Here is an 18026-nt window from a genome sequence, read left to right on the forward strand (position 1 = left end):
TGCAATACTCAACTCAGGGAATCCCAGGTTTCAGTTTCCACATCACAAAAACCTGGCCTTATAACGGCTGTATAGTTGTTTTTTACCAAAAAGTAACTGGCCATTTTCTTTATTTAGGATCATTTTATTTCATAATTTCACATTTTTGTTGTTTTCAGTTGTTTTATTGTGCAACAGGTGTTTTAGAGTGCTTTACATGGCCATTTATAATTCAAATGAAGTGTCATAATATTCACAAGAAAGGCAGCAGGAACCTTGTCTACTAATATATCCCTTGAAAAAGTGTATTAAATTAGCAAGAGTATTTATGTCAGAATAAATCATGTCTATACTTGTGTAGATATTTGTGGTGGGAACTCCAGTCACACTTTGATTGGAGTTCCCACCAAGTTAATAAAAATGCAACAACCCTGAGGTAAATGGGAGGAGATCTTGTCAAGAACAAACAGAAAACTAAGGAAAAAAGTTGTAGCACTGATATGCTGGCTTCTTTGTGACACTTTGAATATAATGTTAATTTTTATACAAGTTGCTGGAAAACATCATGGAATGTATTGTAAATGACAATAAAACAAAAAAATGTATATACATTACTATGAATGCAAATAAAAGATATGAGAGATTGCAAGATCTAAAATAATTACAAGAGCACAGAAAATATGATGAAATGGTTATATATATATAAAAAAGGTTGAGAGTAGGACTTTATTAATACCATTTGAAGAGCTATAACTCAAAAGAGATTCCTACAAAAGAACGGAGAAATCGGATTCTTCAAAACTCAGGATCTGATTCAAAATTGTAAACTGTCAGTGAAACAAAAAAAAAAAATCCAGCATGTCTCAGGAATTGTCTTTGGTAAGCGCTCCAATTTCGGGTGGGCGTTTCTCAGGGACAGGGAAGACCACCCTCTTTCGGAGAGAGAAGGCTGGTTGAGGCATTTGCTTTCTCCTCCGACTAAAATCGGTCATCCCGCTAACATCGAAGTTCACTTTTGTGAGAATGGAGACAAGGTCAACCCTCCTGGGAAAACATGAGATTCTTCAGTTAGATTTAAAAAGTAAAAGTACTCAAAGAACAGCTTGGGTCAGAGCTATTACCATATATGGTTATCACCATTAATGATAATTTAATTGAACAAGTTAAACGTTTATGTTCTAGAGATTTTACAAATGACAACAGAAATTAGCACTTTATGTCGCTGTGTGTAATAAACAATCATATTGGTGTCCAATATGATTCTCTCTTTTGAATCATATTAATAAAGTATACTAATTTTTAAGTTACAATCATATTTTTGAGATGCACTTGCAAGTGAGTTCTCTCCACCACTAAATCAGTAGCAGCAGATGTCAATGTGCATTACTAACCGTGGCACACACTTGATGAGGTTTTTGCACAACGACTGGATATACCAGGTGCCACAGAATTTATCTCTGAAGGAGGCATGATCAGGAACCGTGGACATGCCCACCAGCAAGTCAGCTATGACTGGGCTCCTCAGATCTGCAATTTTCGCATCAGCAAAAATTCGGGTTGTTTCGTCTTCAATGCCGTCTGGTTGGACTGGATACTGTTCTTTGCAGCCTTGACAGGCCTGGATGAAAAGCATCTTGGGTTTTTCAATTAAGGACGGGCAATTCTCTCCATCGATGCACTCTATCAGCAATTTGATCTCAACAAGTTTGCCATCTACACCATACACTTTACCCTCCATGCCATGACTGAGAATACAGCACACCAGGCTGTCGTACTGGCTGTGGTCCTGTTGGCCGATGCGGGTAAACAAACTTTTTATTTGATCCGCATTATAGTCTACGTGTATGTCCACCTCATAGCCCAACCATCCAAATACTTCTTTCAGAGCATCTGAAAGGAATACAAATAGATGGAAACGGTTGTAAATACAGTGAGTCTGAAAAAAACACACACACACACACACAAGGGATTTTATTAGAAGGTAATCACACATAAACTTACCTCTGTCAAACTTGGTTCCCTCTCGATTTCTTAATGTATTTGTTAAATTTTTGTACGACTCAGAGAAATCAAAGTTGTCCACTATCAAACAGATTCCTCTCTTCCCAGTCATTGGATAATCACACAGAACCTACAAGGAGAAATCCACAAAGAATAATAACTAAATTCAAGGCACTTTACAGTACAACATTTTACATTTGAAAAATAAAAAACAAATAGAATCAAATTACAGAACTACAAACAGATATGCAACACATTTTTTCTCCCTGTCTGGAGTTTAATCAGATCAAACATCTATTGTTTTAGTTATATTAGTAAAATGTCACAATAACGTCAAAAAGAGTAGGTCAGAGGCTTATTTCTTAATGTCTTCAAAATCACAAGTTTCCATACATTTCATCAATATTTGGTAGCTTTCCATTTGAACGGTATGACTTAATCAAATTTTTTGGGTTTCCATACTTCACAGTTAGAATGGTACAAGCATCCCCATTTTTCCTTCAAATGCAACGATTGTCATTTTCGCCAAAAGGTTCCACTTTAGTTTCATCAGAATACAGGACATGTCTCCAAAAATGAAGATATTTGTTCCTATGTGCAGTGCAAATCTTACTTTTTTATGTTTCTTTTAGAGTAATGTCTTCCTTCTCGCCGAACGGCCTTTCAGCCCATGTCAGTAAAGGTCACATTTCACTCTGGATAATGACACTATTTTACCAGCTTCAATCAGCATCTACACAATGTCTTCGGCTTTTGTTCTAGGGTTGATCTGTGAATTTTGGGCCAAAACACTTTCTTCTCTAGGACACAGCACCCGTCTCCTTCCTGAGCGTTATGATGTTTTGACATTTCCATTACGTCTCTACTTTCACATAACTGTTTGAATTAGGGAAGCATCAACAAAATTGGCCGGCCAATAAATCGACCCCAATTTCCTTAACTTTGGGAGATAAGTGATCAACCAACAATTATATGAGAAACCCCTCTCATCTACATCCACAAAGATCTAAAAAATAAAATCAGCCACAGTCTCCATTTGCTCTCCGGTGAAAGAGAGCTAACTGGCAGACCTTCCCATCAGGCCTCGTCTGCAAGTGTAGTTAACAATAGTCAGTCACCCCATTGTTGCCAACTTAGCAACTTCTCAGACAAAAAAAAAAAAAGTTTATCAGCCAAACTTACAAGGTCAGGCTTTTAAAGATTGATAATTGGCCATAAAACTCCAATCGCTGCACCCCTAATTTGATCAGACAAATGCAGCATCTCTGAACATCTGGAAATTTGTTCCCAAGGGTGAACCAGACTGGTGCAGCTCTACAATTCTCTTCCTGATATCTTGACTCATATATTTTCCCATCGTGCCGAACAATAAAGCAGTGTGTTCAAGGTGTTTCCTTAAAATACATCCACAGGAATGCCTCCTCTCAGTTAAGAAAATCAGAAATTTCCAAAGTCATCATCTGGTCTTTCCCTCCTTTTTTAAAGAAATAGTAATAATTCTGTATGGTAACTTGTGATTTTGAAGACTTTAATAAATAAATCTCTGACATTTTGCTTCTCTAATTGTGGTATTCAGCAAATATAGATAATTTTGACCATTCTAACTGACCAACAATTAGAGAAGTGAAAAAATGTGCGTCTTCTTATGTGGTGCATGCAAACCTCTGTAAGAAGGAAGGGAAGGAGCCAGAGAATGATAGAAGGACAAAGAGAAAGGAAGTAAGGAAAGTAACATTTTAGACTGTAGGACAGGAAATAAAATTGTAAACTTGGAAAATACTTGAACCAAATTTCAGCCTTTTCCAGATTGAGCAGGCCCTGTTTACTTGAGCATTTATTTTAGAAGGTAAAGGAAGAATAAATGTACAAACCTCATCATTTTCTTGAGACTCTGGGTTGTTCTTTTCTGTATTCACTGTATCCAAAGAAGCCATTTCCCCTTTTGTGAAAAAAGTGTGGAACAGAAGTAAATGTTAATAATAAAGACTGTTAAAAACGGTCTTCTACCTTGGCTAATATCTAGGATATAGATGAAATTAAGATAGATAAGAGTTCAGGAAAACTAGGTAAAATGCATCAGTTTTAATAAAGTAGCACTGGAAAAACTGATTATATTTTTAAAAAATGAATAAATAAATAGATACCATTTGTGGAGTTGGATGGATTCATGGAGGGCTGCTGAAAAATTACATTGAAATAAAATTTAATGAATTAAAGAAAAAATTGATATATATATTTACTGTCTAATAACTCAGAAGCTTTCTGGTAACTTACCGAAAGAAGTTGTGGAGCTTAAAGAAAAAAGAAAAGATTTATAATCAAAAATAGAAAGGTAAAAAAAAAGGTAAAATTGGACTAAAGTGTCACAAAATGATTAAGTAATAGCAACAATTTAGAAAATAAACCAGTTAATAAGATGACTTACTCTCATCTCCCTGGAAATCAGTTCTGGAGGAAGGTTTCGGGGTCTTATAAATGGAAAAAATATATATATTATTTTGTAAAGATAGCCAAGTGTCAAAATTCTGGAGCGTAGCAAAAGAACAGATGTTTAATCTTTAATAGATGATTTACCTGGCTTGGTTTAACAGTCGAAGGTGACGACTCTGGATGCCAAATTTCTGAAAGAAAACAAACAAAAAAATCTTGTTCTGGGAACTGAAGCAAGCTTTTGATGGTGTAAGTATATTTACAGATGTGTTTTTCATTTAATGAGGTCCAACTTCTCTTTCCCCTCCTCTATAAAAGTGCAGTCTAGTAAAAAACTTCTTTTGGCCCGATGAATGTGTATAATGTAACATTCGTCATGACAGAGGGTTTAACAACTGTTTGTGCAGTCCTTAAACTTTGCATGCATAACAAACGCCCTACATTATTTAAATAATGAAATATTTAAAGTATTAATGCGTGGGGTTTGAAATAGAAGGTCATGTTCCTCATTTGGTGGATATCTATGATTATAAATGGGTTACCTTTCCTAAAGAGACGAATCTCTTCATTCAGCACAGGACACACCGACTTAAATATGGTCTCCAGATACTCGAGACTAGATTCATTTATGAGGTCCATGTGCTCCATCTCCAGGAAGACTCCCAGTGTAGTCTGCAGAGTAAAGAATGCTTATAGTTAAATGTGCAGTGTAGTGCAAATGTTTCAAACAATTTCTGATTTCATGAACATCCATGTAGATATTTCTTCCAACAAGCCTTCAAATGTTAAAAAGGAGAAGATGAGAATAAAAGAAAACAGATGAGGTTCACTCCCGGATGAACCTCATCTGGGAGTGAAAACATCCAACACTTGACACAGTAAGAACAAAGGAAGAATCACTCAACCTTTTGCTCAAGTCTTCTTCTTGGGATGTCCTTTAGCAAGAACTTCATGTCTCCGAGCTCCTCCTCCGTAATTTGTTCCGACAGGCGATACAGCAGCTTCCTGAAGCAAGTGTGATTGTGCGAGATCGTAGAAAAGAGTCAACATTTTTCAATAATACACATTCCTGATTAAAATCTTCAGACTGAGAAAGAACTTATTCTTGGCTCTTAACTTCTGGTGGAAATTGCTAAAAATTAGAGAACTATTTGGAAACAGAAAAGCAATTTAAAAACATCAACTTTAGTAGTTTTGTGTACACATTTTCAGGCAAAAATATTTCCACAAAAAATGCCAATAGTGTGAGGAATATTCTTTTTGACAATTGGCTACAACTTTGTGTTTTGTTTAATTTAATTGATATTACTGTGAATGTCACATTAAAGGAAATTTAAATAAACTTAAAATCAAAATTATTCTTTAATTTAAAAACCTAATTTTGCATAATGGGTATTACCAAAAAAATCCATTTTATTTCCAAGAGAAATGTAAAGTTTGTGGATGTTTTTTGTTTATGTCATTTTTTGTCCAGGATCCCAAAATATTTTTTTCAATTCCAAAAGGTTTCCAAAACTCTAATTTGGTACAAGGACTTTTTATTTATTTCAAAACAAAAAATAAAGTTCAGTTTTACAAATCCTAAACACACCGCTAAGCCTGACTACTGATCCAGCAGCATAGCAATGGGTAATTGTTTAATCCTTTTATTTTTTGATAGTTAAATCAATCTCTGATTTAAAATTTATAAAAAAAAAAAATTATATTACTTAAATCTAGACGGAACTACTCCAAACTAAACACAGATCGTTTTCAGTAGTTTGGAAATTTGATGAATCTCCCTAAAAACGTTTGGTGATGAATAGCAAAGGACGTTTAACAGTTCCAAGCAGTTGCGAAACTTGTTAAGACGCCTCTTGCGAAACAAGCAAAAGAGCAGTTATGCAAGTCTTTCTCTTGCAAAACTGCTTCTTCCCCAGATGATTGCTATCAAAAGAACAAGGAAATCAAAGTAGGAAAGACAAAGGGGGAAGAAATTACTTCTTTCCCTTTTTCACAAGAAAGAAAAATCTCCGTAGGGTGGCTGGGCTCTCCCTTAGAGATAGGGTGAGAAGCTCAGTCATCCGGGAGGGACTCAGAGTAGAGCCGCTGCCCCTTCACATCGAGAGGAGCCAGTTGAGGTAGCTTGGGCATCTGGTCAGGATGCCTCCTGGACACCTCCCTGGTGAGGTGTTCCGGGCACGTCCCACCGGGAGGAGGCCCCGGGGAAGACCCAGGACACGCTGGAGAGACTATGTCTCTCGGCTGGCCTGGGAACGCCTCGGGATTCCCCCGGAAGAGCTGGAAGAAGTGGCCGGGGAGAGGGAAGTCTGGGCCTCCCTTCTGAAGCTGCTACCCCCGCGACCCGACCTCGGATAAGCGGAAGAAGATGGATGGATGGATGGAAGAAAATTTTAAAAAATGTCAAAATGTACCTTCAGCTGTATGTTCCATGTGAGAAAAACCAACAGGTGTCTTATTAGCAAAATGAGTTTTATAAAGCCTAAACAGTTGGGAATTACGTTTGTAAAATATCTGATACATCGTTTCCAACTCAATAAATGTTTTCCTCTTATTTTTGTTCTACTGCAATAAAATATCGACTTTTTTTAAAGGTATTTTATTCATTTTTAGTAAGGGTATCAAAGGTAGTGAAAATTGTGGTAAGTTTTTTTTTTTTAAGTACTTTGAAGCAGGAAGACAATTGTCCAACAATCAGGAGAAAAACACATTCTTAAAGGGCTGCATCAATTTATTTGTGTCAATTTCCTTAGTTCTGGGAGATCGGTGACTGACTGAAAACTTAAACGTGAAGCCAATCTTATCCGCCAATTTTTTCTGCCTCAGATAAGGTCTAAAAAGTAAATAATTCAAAAAATAAACCACTGTCCTCTTTATGAGAGAACCTTGACTGATATAGACAGGCCCACCAGGTACTGTCTGCATATTTGCAGCTGACAATAGTCACCCCGCTGTTACCAACTCAGTAACTTTCTTGCTATATTTTGCAACTTTTCAGACAAAAAAAAACTGGTATCAGCCAAAATTGGAATCGGCAGGTCAGGCTCTTTAAAGATTGGTGATTGGCCAGAAGACTGCAATCCTACATTTTTGATTTCGGTTCAACTCTTAAATCCACTTAAACCAATAACAAAATCTTATTTTACTGTTATGAAAGCCCACCTGTAGGGTGAGATGAGGGTGCTGGGTGAGGGCAAAGAAAGTTTAATGTTCTGCAAAATAACAGGTCGCTGGATGGTGAGAAGGAGCTCAACCAGGAGCTGTGGGTTTCCAGCCGACAGACGGTCTTCTTTCATGAGTAAGGAGAAGAGGTTGCTGGCACCATCCAGAGTGACTGGTTTTCTGCTCAAGATGTCAGTGCACAGAAAAGACAGTGCTTCCACCTCATCAGTGGACAAGGATTTACCCACTTCAAGTAGAGCCTTTTGGAAATCCATTTCCTGTCAATTAAAAAAAAAATGGTTTAGATGTCAAGTTTTTACAGAGTAAAGTCATTACAGACACTTGAGGATTTTTTTTGTGCCTTTCAGGGGTAAACTTGCTGGTGTGCTTTGGATCAGTCTCCTACTCCATGAAACAAATATGCCTTAACTTACAGTTAAATTTGTTTGGACGTTCTCATGTGTGACAGGTCAATGTTTTTGTAACTCACCGTAAGAATCTAAACTCATGATTCCCCACACATAGAAGATTGTTGTAATTTTGATGAAAATACAAAATTCAGTGTCTCAGAAAAATCATAGCATATTGAAAGAAAGTCAAGTGGAGGAGCAGTCATAACTTCAGCCTGATTGTCAAGATAAATCCTTTAAAAAAAAAAGGATTTTTTAAAGGATCCTTTTAAAAAAATCCTTAAAAAATTTTTTTAAAGGATTTTTTAAAAATCCTTTAAATGCACAGACGCATCCTACGCAAGGGGTATAAATGTCCTGAACAAGACAACATCAGAAGCGTCTTACCTGGGCTAAGAAGAAACAGAACTGGATTGCTGTTTTCTTTAAGCAAAATTGAAAGAAGACTTGAAATATTTCACTCTATGTGGTAAATCTATGCAATATGTAGGTTTCTCTTTCTGAAATGAGCTACAAAAAATATGAATTTTCAAAATATAAAAACAATTTTAGTTGTACTTGTAAAGCCCTGGAGCGTCCAAATAAGTAAGTACGGATCATGACTCAGGAGAGTCTCACTGAAGTCATTTCATTTTATTATCTTTGCTATAATTAATCTAAAAGGGTTGATTTTGGTTAAGTGCAAATCAAATTATTTTTTTGCCACAATAAAAACAGATTGATATAGATAGATGTATCAATAAAGAATAGAGCACTGAAGGAGTATAGTATTTCTTTCTGAAAGCCTTTAGACATGTCAGTACATGTTTAGGAGAGCAGAGAAAAACACTTCCTTATAACTTGCTCTAAAAATGTCCCTATTCAAATCTGATTCATGTATTTAAGACGAGGGCATTTTTTGAATGAGTTTTATTTGTTAACATATATACACTCAAACACATATACTTAAATGGACGGAACTTACAAAACGCTTTTCCAACTATTGTTGACCACTCAAAGGGCTTTACACTAGAGTCACATTTACCCATTCGCACTCACAAACACACATGCATTTATACCAGATCGGTTGACAATTGCACACCGACACGTGGCAGGAGGAAGCTGGAATTCAACCTACAATCTTTCACAAGATGACTACTCTACCCACAAAGCCACAGCCTTTAATTTTAAAAGATTTATCTGTTTTTTGTGCAATAGACCTACATAGAAAAGTGCTAATTTGTGAAATGAAAGAGAAATTGTGGTGTGCATTTTTATTCACCCCTGTTTATTCAGACACCCCTCATCTATTGCACCAATTTGCATTCCAAAATCACCAAACTAATAAATAGTGTCCATCTGTGAACTATAAATACAGCTGTCTCTGCCTCAGAGATTGAAAACCTGCTTACCATAAGGCATAAACAGCCAGCATGTGGAAGAAGGTGATTTCATCAGCATCCATGATGGAAAACTGACATTGAACATCACCCTAAACACACTTTCCCCACTGTGAAACAACGTGATTCTACAGTAGGGACAAGGAATCTGATCAGAGTGAATGAAAGAAGGATGGAACTAAATGAAAACTAAAAGCATTCCTAAAAAAAGAAAAAGAAGACACAAAGATAACAACAACCCTAAATAAGCAGCCTGAGTTGCGGTGCGATGCTATAAATCAAAGAATAGCTCTGTTAAAATCCAGGCCTAAATCCACTTGATTCATAATGTGTTTAAAGACACTCTCCATTCATTCTGAATAAACTTGAGCCAGGATTCAATGAAAAAATTAATCAAATTAAAGTGCATTTGTATTATTAATATAAATGCACAGCATACCTTTCAGTCTTTAACTTGTAAAACATTTTCAAAAAACATGTATCATATTCCTGTTACTTCAGAAAAAACGTGAACGTTTGTGGTTGTAATGTGACAATACATAGAAAACACTCGAGAGTAAAAGTCCTTCTACAACAAACTGTGAATTACACCTAAATTGAAACAGTTGTAATGATTTAGAAAGATTTTGAGATCATTCCACCACTTAGTACTCCTTTAATGCTCCCCCAGACTCTTTATAGCATTACACTATTTTCTATTATGTAATAAATCAAGTTCTGTGAATCACATGATTTAGGTCAAATGCCTAAACACGGCTTTGTTGAAATTTCCTGTTTCAACAAAGCGCCACAGAGTTAAATGAAAGTGAAACAAATCGTCGGCCTGCTGTTGAACAACAGCAGGCCATGAAAATATTAAGATATAAAATACCTGAAATGCTACATTGATAAGTCTCTTCTGACAGAAAATAAAGAAATACAGTTTTAAGTCCACACATTCTCCCTGGAAACGTCTTGTCAACATGTGCTAATCAACTTTCACCACAAAGATAATCACTTAAATACAAAAAAAAGTCTCCTCATTGAAAACTTAGCTTAGAACAGTCAAACAGCTAGAATTATACATCTTGAGGAAAGAGGACACAACACAGCAGCCAGATCACCAAGGTGACCACTGGTGTTTATTTGTACAAATTTATCACCCAGTAAAACAATCCCTTTTACACCTTTAATGCCTTTCATTCCGTTTATTCATTCTTTGTAATTATAAAAGATCTGTTCCTATCCAAAGAAAATAAAAATCTAAATGTTATAACTTTACTTTTTTAACCATGCTGTTCAATTTTTGCCAAGGAAATGATCACAACTTCCTTGAGCTAAAAACCTGGAAACGACTGAAAAATGTAAGTTTGAAAATGATGATGTATGCTGTAAAAAAATCAGAAATATTAAGGTTTTAAAAGCCAAATATATGGAAGCATAACACACAAGAAGTTGCCTATGACTGTGTAAACAAAACCATTCAGGATAAACGTGATTAAAATAGCGTACAATTGATTAAACTGAATAATGTACTTCCAAGTTCAGTACACTAAGCATATTATTGTTTCATGTAAAGTGGTCAAATGTGAAAGTAGAAATAGTTTACTCAATAATTTATGTGTCACTGTCTTCTCCCTTAATTGTTTATATGGTAGATAAAAACATTCCCAACACTAAGTGACGATGCCCGGTTAGCTGACTCATACGAGGAAAAGAAATCTTCAAACCAGTTATAGGAAACGTTTACTTGTTTTTAAACACGAATAAAGATGGGTGATTAATTAAAATAAATATTAATTAAAATATTATAAATATCCTCCAGCAAGGACAATTCAAATATGGTTCCTCCTAAATATTTTTGTGGGGAACCACCTACAAGTCCAACTTAGAAGATCTTTTGACGTTATTTAAAATAAAAGAAGTTCAACCCATTGGGGTCGTTTTCTTTTTCTAAATACTTCCTATGAACCAAGCTACATTTTGTCAGTCTGTCTTTCTCCAATATTCACACAGAAACAGGGATCAGAACCAGGAAAATAACGTGTAACAACGAGTAAATCAGCAATGTACGCCTGCACTCTGAACTATGTATCATTAACACTCAAAGTACGAAATAACGATAAACAAGACGCCGTCATACCATGTAGACGAGTTGTCTCCTGGTTTGTGAAAGAAAAGTTCACTTCAGCATAATGTAGTAGCTCCGAGCCGACGAAGGAGACAGAAATGCGAGCTAAAGGTTCAGAACTTATATGAGATGTTGAACCAGCCCACCAACGGAAGCTGAGAAGAAAGTAAATGTAAAGCTTGAGCGAATTTCAGAACTTTTTTCCGACAGCGCCCCCTGCTGCAGTAACAAACAAATAAACAAAATAAATAAGTACATAAATTAATTAATGCATAAACACACCATTAATAATAATAATAATAATAATAATAATAATAATAATAATAATAATAATAATAATAATAATAATAATAATAATAATAATAATAATAATAATAATAATAATAATAAATTATTTATTACCTCTACCTCCACTTTTTTTTACTTAATCTCAAATTGCACACAGTCTTTTCACATTAAGGATAACTGGAAACATTATTAGCATTGGAGCAAGTAAAGAAATCCTTGTTCTGTTTTGTACCTCCATGATAAGGAATGTTTTGCAGTACTTTAATACCACCAATCTGTCTATTGCTGAAAACTATTAACTGCTTCATCATTTGAAAATTTTCTCTAAGTTTGCTGGCCACTCTGTCCAAAAAAACAGTGTAATGTGGTGAGATTATCCAACATCACCTCTAACCCTAAACTGTGACCCAGGAATGTAGACTGTTACTATGAAGTCAAAGTAACAGGCCTCTGAATTGAGTTTGACATGTGCCATATATCGCATTGTACTTTGTTATATCAGTATGCCAAATTTTAAACAATAATTTCACCTCACTGCAAAAGTCATGCTTTATACAGAACACTGAACATCCAGACTTTGCCGTCTTCAGGCAGATGTCAAAATTTTTTCATAATACTCAATAAAAAAAATAGATTTGGCTCAAATGTATGATAAGCTATAATTAGCAAAACACAGACAAATCATCCTAAAACATGTTCAGGATACAGTAGTATCCCGGTAAAATTTGACAATTTTTATAGACGAGAATAAATAACTTACATCTGAACTGTACAAGCAAATGTAATTTTTTTTATTAGTTTTTTTCTTAGCCAATAAAAAATCCTCCAAAATGTATATACACAGACAAACATTTACATAAAAAAGAACTTGGTTTTACATTTTTGAGCTAAATATTTAATTGTCCATATAAAAAAGTAACAATATTAAGGAATGTAAAAGAATAATATTAATATCCATACAACATTTTCTTTTAACTGATGACAGGGGCATCACAAAGAGGGGCTGAAATAAAGACAAAAGCTGCCCAGCTGGAACCCTCAGAGACATTTGTGTTGTGTTTTATTTGGGTTCAGTCTTCAGTCTGGTGATGTGTCCTCTGCGTCTCACTCTGACTGTGAGCTTTGTCCAGGAGTTAGCTCTCGAGCTGTTGTACCTGAAGGACTCTGTAAACGACAAACACAGAGTGAAAGTTGCAACATGCATCACTCTCATGTAAATGGTTTTATACAAATAAATTTACTGAAACAATTTAATTAGGTAACTAAAGAGAAATTTACAGTCTAGGTAATTGTGCTTTCAACATAAATGGTGGAATGAAGCCAGAGAGAACAGTGAATCGTGGTGGAGGATGTTAATAGCTCACGGTAAGTCCCAAAACTTTGCTAGACCTAATGTAACGGAAATTCTATCGTTGTTGGCAGACATTCTAGTACCATTCAGGTTTCCTTCTATGACATAACACTTTCAGAAGACACTAATTAAATATGGGGTTTTCCAAATTCTCAAATTCAGATGGCCTGTGTGCAAACATCACTACAAGGATATCAGGAATTGATTCAGATGCAGTCAAAGTGTTTTTCATGAGTATTAAATTGAATTGAATTTCTTTTTTTTAATATTTTGTCATATGTTCTTCCATGGCAAAACATGGTGAGAGACGTTTTATGTTGTGGGGATTTTCTTCAGCAGGGAGAAGGAGGCTGGTCAGGCATGATGGATAGATGGATGGAGCTAAATTCAGTTCAATTCAATTCTAAAACAACTTACATACTCCCTAAAGGGAACTAAATGCTGTCATAACTCACATCATTCAAGTATCTTCAAAGAGTTGCTGTGGACTGTGATGGGCAGGAAGAATCTATTTTGGTGTAAAACTCCAGCCCTTGCAGTCCAGTGGCTATCTTGCAAGTTACAAATATGTCATCGCTAAGAAATACTTCAGTCAAATGATTAGGTTATGCACAGGACTTTGCAGAACTTGACTGCATGCTGTGAGTATCCAGCTTTTTCATTCAGTCTGTTCCAGACCAGGGGCACATCTAAGCATTGCAGGACCCAGCTCTCAAGGTCTGCAGTTTGACACCCATACATAAAATCCCAATAAAATCAACATTTGTGATTGTAATGTGATCCAGTATAAAAAATGTAAGCCATATAAATACTTTTTTAACCCCTTAACCTGCAACGGAACGCCCTCCTGCCGTTTTTCCATTGTATTTTCCAGGGACACTGTAGGCACCTATTGGCAGCTACCACAAAAACACAAGCTATATGGTGTTTTCTTTTACTTTGTTGTGAATTAATAAACAAATTTATTTCTCATAATTCAAATGTCTTCTAGAACAGGTACAAAAATTAAATGTCCCCTTTGTTCAAAGAAGCTTGTAGAAGTGTGAAGTGTCAAAAACATTTCTTCTAATGTTTCTTAGGCCTGTAATTCAGGGGTGGATCAGGTGAAAGAAGAATAAAAAGAACATGTTTACAGAGTAGCATGGTGGTGGTCAAGTATGCTTTGCTTCCTCTGCAACTGGAAACCTGCAACGTTCAAAGGGGAATATGGATTCTAACAAGTGTCAGGAAGTCCTGGTAGAAAAGGAAACTGAAGCTTGGGTGTCATGGGGCCTTCAAGTTGTTTTCAATTGAGTGTCATTATTTTTAAAATGTCTTTTGCTTTTGTTCTGGGCTTGATACAAACATTTTTACGCATTTTCAGTGAATCTATATGTTCATGTGTGACACACATAATCTGTCTTTACTGAAAGTTATGATGGCGAGGATCTGCTGTTTATATACATAGTTTGAAAAAATTAATTCTACAGCAATGTAACAGTTTCTCATTATCTGGGCCTTCCCAAATTGTTTAAAGGCATAGCAAACAGTAAACTTTATGTAGAGTTTGTAAACTTCTGATTTCCCAGAAAAAACTAAAATCTCTTATTTTAAGATACACCTTCATCCATTTTCCTCAAGCAGTACAAGTTTGATGTCAGAAAATAGGACACATTAACTTAAACCTATCAGAGATTTATCTTTAGTATTATTCATGTTTTATTTTAAAAAGACATATTTATGAACAAGTAATACTTCTAAATATATAACAATTTAACATTTTGAATATTAATACATATTTTTTTAAATTCAATAACATTGTACTTTGACTCCCAGTGACCTTATATTTTCTTTAATGTTTTAATTGCTATAAATATAGTGAGCTCTTTCAACTACAGTGGACCTTTGGAAATATACATTTTATTTAATTATTATTTTTGTATTTTTTAAAAAGAGTAAGCATTTCATTTTCAGTGGCGTTTTGATGCTTAGTCCCCTTAAGTTTTGTTTTTCTCTTTTACTATACAAATTATAGATCCGTTAATTGAAAACTAATGAAATATGCGCACTTACTGTCAGTAATCAGGGAGTGCACAGAGGTGATGTGTCTCCTCCCCATGCCGTGGCTCCTGGACATCACGCATTCCACGTAGATCTCCCAAAAGACCCGGGCCAGGTCCCAGAACAGCGCCGCGTGTTTCCCGTCCTCTGAGGACCGGAGGGTCCCCATCAGGTCCCAGAAGGCGGGGACCGTGTCGGCTATCCTCGGAGACCGCATGTCTAGCAGCAGAGCCGAGGAGGAGTCCCAGCACTGCGGGTCGGCCCGGTGGGCCGTCAGCGGGTCCACCTGCGGCGGCTTGTGGCACCGCAGCGGGACCGCTGACATGCAGGTCAGAACAAACACAATGGCCAGGGTCAGGTTAAAGAGAACCGGGACCATTTCCTCTGGACCAAACGCAGATAATCTGACACCTGTCCGATAGTGTTTTCTGTCAGACAAAATAATTAATTACTTTTAAAGAAGAAAAAACGTTTAAATGACACAATTCAAAAATTTTACAAGAATAAAAGATAAAAGATATATTTTTGTTTACTCCTTCATAAAGTTCATTTCAATTATAATCCAACAGATGTTATCCAAATAAAAAAATTACTTACCTCTTGTTCTGGCGTGGCAGTCTGGGCTCTAGCTTTGATGGGAGTTTGATACATACCTGTTTTAATATTTGGTGACGTCACTACAATCCCTCCTTCTCAAATGGTGGCTCCTGACGTTATTAATTATGCCTTTTTTCATAGATAGACACATAGATGTTCACACTTTCTCTAACTGACTAGTTTTATTGCAAAGCAAAATGGGCAAGAATTTCAGTGTCTTTATGTGGAAAAACTAGTAGAAACAAGTCCTGAGGCAAGGAAGGGAATGATAAATATTGCAATAACATGAAATGTGATAAGTTGGAGATATCTAACTATTCCTGGGGTTAGAATCCCAAACCAAATTTAGTCCATATCAAAATATACTGTAGTTTTGTGAATGGAACTTCGATTTAGTAGAGCTTTATGGCATTATTCTGCTTAATGTAAACCAAGAAACCAAGATTTTTTTTTCTGCAGAAAACATAAGTAGTCTAACCTCACAAGATGTTCTGTCATTTGTAAAACAAACTCATCTCTAAATAATGTTTCAGAAAGTGGTAAATGATTTTGTTTTCTATGCTTTTACTGAAATGTCACATGCATACCTTATCTCAAATGTAATTATTTTCACAGTGAGGGGCCGACACTAAATGTACTGGATGGATGTCTTACTCACTCATTCATTCCTCTGATGATGCATAGAAGTTGGCTTCACAACATTTTCACTGTCAAGGATGAATTCTAACTTTTAAATGAGTAACATTACATGCCGAAAAATAAAATGTGATGTTAAGAGGCATCTAGAAATGAACTAACATGAACTCTATTTTCATTTGTTTCCCCCTGTGTATTATTTTATTATTAGTCATATTAAATTATCTGAAGTCAAAACTATTTCCACTTCCGGTCTACTAGAAATGAGCAATCACTCAATGTGTCAAAAAAGTCTTGAGTTGCACAGATAAATCACAAGTTATTGTCTAATTCTCTCATTTATAGCACTAGATGCATTACTCTCTGTTCAGAAGTTTACATAAAGTTATCAAAAATATAAATGTAGATACCTTTTGCAATTGCAGTGATTTCTTTTGAACTTTCCTTTTTCCAGGGTTGGCTGATCATATAACATACAGGTGCAGCGATTTAAAGAATTTAATTGCATTAGTATAATATGATTGTAGATATTTTTTGGTAAATGTCTTTTAGATGAAACTTAACCATACACCCCCACTAATATTTGCTCAAAGTTCTCCACCACATTCTTTTTGTAGATCATTTTATCATAGAGTTCATTTATTAGTTATTTAATTGTATTCCTGTCACAGACTTTCACTTTGGAATCACTGTTTAGTTGAAACACCCAACTATGTCCAAATTTCAGATAATTTAAATTTTTTAAAGAAAAAAATGTGTCTTACACATGGAAGCAATAACTGAGATGGACAGAGTGGAGTTACAGGACGAGCTGCTACTTACTATTACTATTGTCCCATGTGTCTTCCATTGTTGTGTTTTTGATAATTAATTCACATATGTAACATTTTGAGCTTAAGCTGTCTTTTGGTTGCAACAGACTTGTGACACTTAGATGCACATATTGAATTTGATAAAGATCACAGCAGCTTTCAGATCAACCTTTTATCAGGTAAGACAGCTTGTCAACAGAAAGCTAACTGTCGAGAGACACTGAAGAGTAAACCACGACTGTTTTTGTCTGGTGCTTATCTAGTTCTTGTGCGGTCATTGCATGTCTTGTTTTAAAGATTTATTTTTAAAGGTCACCAGCTTTTAATTAATTTTTTTTTTTACCGTGTGTAGGTAATGCCTGAAGTTTGTTGTTCAGCAATCAGATATTGAAATTACTTAAATCAGTCATATTGGTTTATTAAGGTAACTTTCAATAAAAGATAAGTAAAAATGCAAAAATGTATACTTTTTCTGTTCCACATTAAACTGAACATGTAATATTTTACTGAAACCAATAACACTGAAAAATCCAAAACATAAAAAGGACTCTGTTGGCTACTTTGTTAGGACACAAAACTGACAACCCCAATTTAACTTTCGTCTTTTTAAGTTATGTAATTCCTAAAAAGATAGAATAAAATATACCCTGCACCCCAAAATGATGTGTAAATTATTACAACTATATCAGATGCACAAAAAAATAACCACAGCTCAGATAAAATTAGTCAGTAGTTTATTAATGGGTCCAACTGTACATGATGCAGTGAGAGAGGGACACCAGACGATGAGCAACATGGAGGATCACAACAATGCCAGTGCTTTTGGCAGCA

The 18026-nt window shown here is 35.5% G+C and overlaps 2 protein-coding genes across 3 annotated transcripts; both read right to left on the reverse strand.

Moving 5' to 3' along the window:
• Window positions 1–691: 691 nt before the first annotated feature.
• On the reverse strand, window positions 692–11616 carry LOC102237850 (caspase-8-like). 2 transcript variants are annotated; one of them, XM_023337597.1, is made up of 12 exons: window positions 11484–11616; window positions 7573–7850; window positions 5316–5415; window positions 4953–5082; window positions 4555–4601; window positions 4406–4448; window positions 4255–4271; window positions 4125–4155; window positions 3852–3919; window positions 1981–2110; window positions 1371–1869; window positions 692–1023 (listed from the first exon to the last, which is right to left on the reverse strand). In XM_023337597.1, the coding sequence occupies exons 1-12, from the start codon at window positions 11484–11486 to the stop codon at window positions 843–845; spliced, it is 1527 nt and encodes a 508-aa protein (XP_023193365.1). In that variant the 5' UTR covers window positions 11487–11616; the 3' UTR covers window positions 692–842. The 2 variants fall into 2 exon arrangements, with proteins under 2 accessions (XP_023193365.1, XP_005797720.2); XM_005797663.2 differs by having other exon boundaries at window positions 4125–4158.
• Window positions 11617–12789: 1173 nt separating this feature from the next.
• On the reverse strand, window positions 12790–15529 carry fam237a (family with sequence similarity 237 member A). Its single transcript, XM_023336622.1, has 2 exons — window positions 15163–15529; window positions 12790–12923 (listed from the first exon to the last, which is right to left on the reverse strand). The coding sequence occupies exons 1-2, from the start codon at window positions 15527–15529 to the stop codon at window positions 12820–12822; spliced, it is 471 nt and encodes a 156-aa protein (XP_023192390.1). The 3' UTR covers window positions 12790–12819.
• Window positions 15530–18026: the final 2497 nt, after the last annotated feature.

The sequence above is a fragment of the Xiphophorus maculatus genome, chromosome 7 (genome assembly GCF_002775205.1).
Source record: "Xiphophorus maculatus strain JP 163 A chromosome 7, X_maculatus-5.0-male, whole genome shotgun sequence".
Lineage (NCBI taxonomy): Eukaryota > Metazoa > Chordata > Actinopteri > Cyprinodontiformes > Poeciliidae > Xiphophorus > Xiphophorus maculatus.